This window comes from Nansenia antarctica (assembly GCF_963989245.1).
Source record: "Nansenia antarctica genome assembly, chromosome: 4".
Taxonomy (NCBI): domain Eukaryota; kingdom Metazoa; phylum Chordata; class Actinopteri; order Argentiniformes; family Microstomatidae; genus Nansenia; species Nansenia antarctica.
In genome coordinates, this window is record NC_137689.1 from 52,969,397 (window position 1) to 52,976,896 (window position 7,500).

Here is a 7,500-nt window from a genome sequence, read left to right on the forward strand (position 1 = left end):
CTGCCATTGTACAGGAGGAGGCTGTAACCGGGTTTGTAACAGGGCTGTGGAGGCCCGTGAACCCCCTCCTACCGGACCGGACCCACCCACACCGACCCACTCCGACCCACACCCACCCACTCTGCTTTCATGGCTGCCTGGTTAGAGGGCAGAGCTCTGCCATGGGATTACAGCGCTGTCTGTCTCTAACCACAGGATGTTACACAAACACACGGCCCGTGGGGGGGTGGGGTGGGGTGGGGTCGGGTGGGGGGGACAGGGGACGTTGCACCACCTGTGTTCCTATGAATAAGTCATCGGTTTGGCTGCGGTCAGGTTGTCACCCCTGTGATATTTCTATCTGTCGTTTTGTCTCTCGACACCAGGGGGGGAGGCCGGTGGAGGCAGAAATCGGAGGACGGAGGTCAGAGGCTGGTTGTAAATGCACGCAATGCAAAGTGTCCATTCCGTGCCATGTGTTGTTACAATGTGTGCCGCTCCTCCGATTTCTGCCTTCGCTGGCTCTCCACAAAAGTCAGCAACGGTGCAACTGTAGACCTGGTTTGTAGGTGATAGCCTAGGAGAATCTTACGATGACATTTTGATGTCTGGACAATGTTCTGGTTATTTGATAATGATAGTAATACTGATAATTGATTTCTTTTTTGGGGGCTGTTTTTCCCCCAAACACATCAAAACGCTTTAGGAGGGAACTCACCTCATTCACTGCCAATGTGCAGGACAGAGCTAGGGAAGGTTGAGGGGGGGGGGGGGGGGGGGTTGGGGCCTTGGGGAGGGGCGGGGGGAGGATTGGGGCCTTGGGGATGGGGGGGGAGAAGAGGCTTGGAGGTGGGGCGAGGGCGGGAGAAGAGGTTGGGGCCTTGAGGAGTGATGGGGAGGTTGGGGGCCTTGGGGAGAGATGGGGAGGTTGGGGCCTTGGGGAGGGGGGGGGGGGGCGGGGGAGAAGAGGTTGGGGCCTTGGGGAGTGGTGGGGAGGTTGGGGCCTTGGGGAGTGCGCAGGCGGGCGGTCGGGCGTTCTGGTGGGCGACCTGGTGTTTGTCACCTCAGCTCCATCCTCTAACCATCCATAACTGTCACATCAACAGATTCCCGAGGGCAGATAGCCTGCCCCTAGGGCATCGGGGTAATTTCCACAGTGGCTTGTCTAGCTCTCCGCGCGTCTCTGGTTTACAGGTGTCACATTTCACCTGCTCAGGAGAACAGCTCCGGGCGAAACTGCCTGTCCTTGTGTGTGTCTCTCTCTCCTCCCTCCCTCTCTCTGGCCCCAACATGGTTCATCACCAGTGTACTGGTCAGAATAGTCCAGAGAGTCTCTCTCTCTCTCTCTCTCTCTCGCTTTCTCTCTCTCTCTGTCTCTGTCTCTCTCTGTCTCTCTCTCTCTCTCTCTCTCTCTGTCTCTCACTTACACTCTCTGTCTCCCTCTGGTTCATCACCAGTGTGTGTGTGTGTGTGTGTGTGTGTGTGTGTGTGTGTGTGTGTGTGTGTGTGTGTGTGTGTGTGTGTGTGTGTAGAGTGTGAGGATGAATCCATCCCCGATGTTTCTTTTTTTTCCCAATGTTTTTCAGGGAGCAAGGCTGTAGGTTTTTTGCTCCTAACCAACCATGTCTTCAAATCAACCACTCTGTGGTGGTTCTACCTTTGTCTTGAGGAGGAGAGGAGCTGTAGGAGACAAGCATGAAAATGTTTTGTTCTTATTAGTTTACATCTGTTGAGGAGAAGGAGAGAGGGAGAGAGAGAGAGAGAGAGAGAGAGAGAGAGAGGTAAAGATGGAGAGAGAATAGGGGGGGGGGTGATGGAGGTGGGAGAGAGGGAGAACGTTTCTGGTTCTGGTTTTGGCTCTGGTTTTTGCAGAGGATCAACCCCCCCCCCCCCCCTTTACCCTTCTCTCCTCCCCTCTCCTCTCCTCTCCTCTCCTCCCCTCCTCTCCCTGTTTTTTTTTTTCGGCTTTAACTTGCTTAGCGTGTTCCACCGTCCTGCCATGTGTGCCGTATCAACACAGCCTTGTTTTCCCTAGCAACTTCCTCAAACAATTACATAACAGACGATTACCACGCTGGCAGCCCACTGACAGAGATTTGGAATGTCCACGGCAACAAAATAAGAAAAGCATCAGAGAAAAATAGACAGTTTTTAATGATGCCAATAACCATTCGCTTGATTCATTGAAGTCGAAAGGGCAAACGGTTTAACGGCGAGGAGTCACGGAGTGCAGAATCTGCCATCTGTCGCTATCTCCAGGTACTGAAACGCCAAACAAGCTCCCGAAACACGCAACACGTACACCTCTCTGACCTTGACGGCGGATCACCCAGGTCCCTTAAATGTGGGGCCGTTGGAACAGGACTTTAGAAGCCTTTAGAAGACGAGACGACCGGAGCTTTTCTGGGGGGTTTTCGTCCGACAGGATGACGTCAGTGTTGTGTCGTAAGCGGGTGGGGCTGGCTGACCTGACGGCGGTGGTTCAACATCGGTATCTCTGTCTGTTCCTCTGTTCCTCCAGACCTGCCAGTCCAAGGTGTTTGACCTGTCTGATGGCGTCTCCCAGTACGCCTGGTTCCCCTGTCGAGAGGCCCAGCAGGTGTCCTGGTACCCACAGTACTGGTTCAAGGTAGGTCGGGGGGGGGGGGGGGGGGGTGAGGAGTGATTAGTACCTCAGTACCACAGGTTGACTACTGTACACACCGGACGAGGTGCACAAAATACAACTACACGATACACTGCAGTACGATGATGTCGACAGGTCACCCGGGCAGCCGTTAAGTTGTTTTTAACTTACTTGTACGTGAACATTTCACTTACGTGAAATAGAGTGAATTCAATTAAAATATAGGTGTGCTCTCTCTCTCTTTCTCTCTCTCTCTCTCTCCCTCTCTCTCTCACGGTCTCTCTCTCTCTCTCTCCCTCTCTCTCTCTATTCCCCACCCCCGCCCCCCTCTCTCTCTCTCTTCACCCCCCCCCCCCCCCCTCTCTCTCTCTCCAGGCATATTTCTCTCACCCTATGGTGGCAGCAGCTGTGATCATCCACCTGGCAGCTGACGGGACAGGCTACATCGACCAGACCCAGTGTAACATCACTGTTCAGCTGGTCGACACCAAGGAGGGCATACACACCCTAGGTCTGTGTGTGTGTGTGTCTGCTTGTGCGTGTGTGTGTCTGCTTGTGCGTGTCTGCTTGTGCGTGTGTGCGTGTGTGTGCGCGTGTGCGTATGTGTGCGTGTCTGTGACAACGATGTCAGATCGTAGTGACCAGAGAGTTCTATAATTACTTGTCAAAAGTGTCCAAAACATATTTTCCTCCTTCCTCCTCCCCTGCCCTTTCCTTCTCCCTCCTCCTTCTCCCTCCTCCAGGTGATTATCGGCTGAGCTGCAGGACCAACCCCCTGGTGATCCCGGTCAGCCACGACCTAAGCGTGCCGTTCTACCACACCAAGGCCATCCTGGTCATGTTCCGCTCCCACCTGGTGGCCATCTCCGGGGTGGGCCTGCGCTCCTTCCAGTTCTTCGACCCCATCACCATCAGCGGCTGCCAGAGCAACGAGATCTACAACCCCATGGGCCAGAGGTGAGGGAGGGGCGAGGGAGGGGGGGTCACGCACACACACACACACACACACACACACTCACGTACACATGCACGCACACACACACAAACACACACACACACACGCTATTGATGAACCGTGTTGGAGTTAGAGAGAGGAAGGGAGAGAGGGGGGGAGAGAGAGAGAGACACACACACACTCACGTACACATGCACACACACAGACACACACGCACGCACACACACACACACTGGGCCACATAGTAGAGATTTGGCAGGGGTCTGTCAGGAGAGATAGGGCCATTTGTGGCTTTTGTTATTTGCTAGGGAAGCAAACAAGAGGAGCTAATTGGATGAAGACTTAAGTATCTGCACTCCGCAGGAAGCTGTGTGATGCTCCGCAGACGTGCGGCGCTCCTCAGAGTTGTCTGTGGTTCCCTGGATCATTCTAGAAGGAGGCCTTCCAAACTCAATGACCCCTCTTGTATTTCCCTCAGGGCTGGTTTCATAGACGCAGATTAAGACTAATCCTAGACTGGCGCGTAAAGTGGCGTAGCGCACTATAAGGCACATGCCATATAATCACTAGGCCTAAGCCTTGACTGTGAAACAAACCGGCCCTTAAGAAACGCCACGGGTGGGGTCATTTGACCCAGTGAGTAAAACAAAAAGATAGATATCTTTGCACTCAGATCAAATATCAGGACCCTCCTTTCATGACCTTTCCTAGATATGTGCGTTTTACCACCTTTATGTATCCTTACATGTTTTAAATCACACCAGGATAAGCTAGTATGAAGCTATTTGGTATTAGTGAGTGTTAAGCTTTTGTGGAAAAATATGCCACCTAGGGCCATGTTGTTGTGATATTGCGATAGCCAGTTCATGTGAACAGTAGCGTGTTGAATACATGATGAATACAATCCACCACAGTGCTTCAAAACACGGTTCCATTGCATCACATTCATATTGGGACTGCTAGTGTGCAGGCTTTGTTTTGGGCTGCTCGCTGCTTTGAGCAGCACTCTGTGGGCACGGTGCAGTGTGCGTATCCATGCCGACCCAGCGGACCAACCTATCCATTGGTCATTAGTAATAGCCTGGTATTGCTGTTCCTTGTATTGACATATTTGAGGTTTGTTGTGCTCACTGGGAGCGGTATCCAAAGTGCTTTTGACTGGGTGAATATGATCTGTGTGGAACCAGTGCCAATCACCTCTCTTGTCCCCCTCTCCTCTCTCCTCTCTCCCTCTCCCAACCCCCCCCCCCCCTCTCACTCTCTCCTCAACCTCTCTGGTCCCCTCTCTGCTCTCCCTCTCCCTCTTTCCCTTTCTCCTCTACCTTTTTCCTTCTGTCCCGCTCCCTCTCTCCCTCTCCCTTCTGCTCTCCCTCTCTCCCCTCCTCCCTCTACCTCTCTTTCCCTTTCTCCCTCCCTCTCTCTTTCTGTTCTGCTTTCCCGCTCCCTCTCCCTCTCTCCCTTTCTCCCTCTGTCTTTTTTCTCTCCCTTTCTGTTCTCCCTCTTTCCCTACCTTTCCACTCTCCCTTTCTCCTCTCCCTCTCTCATCTTCCTCTCTCCTCTCCTGATCCTCTCTCCTCTCTCCTCTCTCCTCTCTCCTCTCTCCTCTCTCCTCTCACCTCTGCCTCTCTCCCTCCCTCTCTCCCTCTCTCCTCTCTGCTCTCCCCCCCACGTGTCCTTTTTGTGTTTAACACAGGATACAGTGTACCATTTTTTTCAGTGACTTTTCAATGCTCCCACTGTTTATGTTTCTGCAACCTTTATTTCAAAGTCTAGGTTTTTGGCTTTCCACTGTTGTGTTTACGTTGGGGGGTAAAGGATACCCAGTGTAGGAGAGCTTGCAGTACTCTTGCTAATTGTGTTTGTGGCCGGGCTCAGTTGGCCATCTATAAAGCACATAGGGCAAATATATAGAGGGCATGGAGCTGGACACCGTAGCACTTTTCAAGTCCTCCACCGTGGTTAGGGTTTCTCTTGAGTATGCGTTCTATGGCCTTTGCAGGTTTCAAGGACGTTTCGGGGGGCCTGTAATAATGTGCTCTGCAATAATGATGATGGACTTAACTTAAACTTGGGTTTATTTGGGGATGTAATTGTTGAATGGACATTTTTTTTCATGTTTTAATTGGTATGATGCTCGGTGTCGATTGAACTAATTGTGGATGAATCAAGAGCTCTTAAAAGTCTCCAAAGTTTGCTCGCTCTCTCTTTCTCCTCTCTCCTCTCTCCTCTCCGGATCCCTCTCTGCTCTCGTCCTTGTCCCATTTCTCCTTTCCACTCTACGTCTCTTCCCCCTCCTCTTTCTTTCTCCTGTCCTCCTCTTTTCCTCTTGTTCCCGCTCTTTCATCCTCCCTTCCCCTCTCTTGTCTTTATCCACCTCTCTTCTCTCCTCCTACCTCCTCCTTCCAACCAAACAGCAGATTTCCCGTAATAATTGTCCCTCTACCAAACACCAGGTCCCTTATTCCCAATGTTGTTAACAGCAGGCCCTAGCTAGAATATCCCCCTTTTGCCTTCTTGTCCTTCCTTCTGCTCTTCTCTCTCCTCTCCTCCTTCTCTCCTCTGCTCCTCTCTCTACCAAACACCAAGTCTCTTATTCCCTGAGTTGTTAACAACAGGAGCTATTAAAGTGGCTCAGTTTTATGTTCCACACTTGTGTATTTTTCTTCCTTCCCTTCCTTACTTTTTAAAGGCGGAGGGTTTAAAGTGGAGGGTTTAAAGGGGAGGGTTTAAAGGGGAGGGTTTGAAGGGGAGTACCCAGAGGTTTTTCGAGTGTGAAGGCTCTCGAGTAGGTTTTTGATGTCTCTTTCCCCACATTTCGCCCCATGGGGTGGTTTGAAGATTCTATTATCTTAATGACACATGTGGAGCAGTAGGGATGTTATTCATAGTCTGCGGCTATTGAATATTTCTTCATGTGTTGATCCTTCTCCTTCTACGGGCCATAGTGATCGATGACACATTCCAATCTCAATGACAAAGAGCTAAATCCAGACATGCACTCTTAGAACCAAACAGTACTAGTGAGTACCAAAAAAGGGATCCTCCTTTGTCCCGGTAGGAGAATCCTTCAAAGAACCCTTTTGGGGTCCACATTGAGCCATTTGCACAGAGGGTTCTAAATAGAATGCAAAAGGGTTCTGCGTGGAACTCAAATGGGTTCTTCAAAAGGGTTCCCCTACATGGACAAAATGAACAGGATCCATGCTTCTCTGTCTGTGTGGTATGGCTTGTGGGCTTTGACCCAACAACCCCGCGTTACCTTTCCCTGTGACCTTCGCACCTCCAGAGACAGTGTCATGGTGGTCGCCTGGTCTAGTGGATAGTGAGTTGGACTGGTGATCGGAAGGTTGTGAGTTCAAATCCCGCCTGAAACACCACCCTTGTGTGTGCCCTTGAGTAAGGCACTTAGTCCTCAATTACTCCAGGGGGAATGTCCCTCTAATTCGTAATTGTTAATCGCTGTGGATTAAAAGCATCTGCTAAATGGTATATTCTCAATTCAAATTCTGCTACAGCCTAGCTGTACTGTACACTTAGAGGTACATACAGTATGTGACCTCCAGAGATGTTGTGTTGTTATGAAGGAAGCTCCAGCTACAGAAGCCTTTTCCAAAACAGAGGCAGCGAGACAGCTTGTGAAACCAAAGGAACACAGGAAGGAAAAGAAGGGGAGAGTGCGTGTGTGTGTGTGTGTGTGTGTCTGTTTGTAACAGAGAAGAGAGAGAAAGAAGGAGACAGTTTAACACGTTTAACAATACTTCCTTATCCCTACTGTTTTCTAAAATCCTCTCTCTCTCTCTCTCTCTCTCTCTCTGAGCTTCATAGTGGAAGTCTACAGTAGACAGACTGTTGTAAAAGGGTGCCTCAGGCGTCCTAGCATTCCAAGAGCATGAAAAGCCTTCCCTTACTGCTACCAACGTAGCGCTTGGCCAGACTATGC

At 50.9% G+C, this 7,500-nt stretch overlaps 1 protein-coding gene across 1 annotated transcript in view; it reads left to right on the forward strand.

The window, feature by feature from the left end:
* Positions 1-7,500, forward strand: part of pappaa (pregnancy-associated plasma protein A, pappalysin 1a) — a gene marked incomplete at both ends in the record, with an annotated part of 90,897 nt that overhangs the window by 51,001 nt on the left and 32,396 nt on the right. The window contains 4 exons of the mRNA XM_080529449.1: positions 366-403; positions 2,501-2,608; positions 2,981-3,116; positions 3,349-3,562. Coding sequence (XP_080385575.1) covers positions 366-403; positions 2,501-2,608; positions 2,981-3,116; positions 3,349-3,562 — 496 coding nt within the window. The remainder of the gene's footprint in view (positions 1-365; positions 404-2,500; positions 2,609-2,980; positions 3,117-3,348; positions 3,563-7,500) is intronic.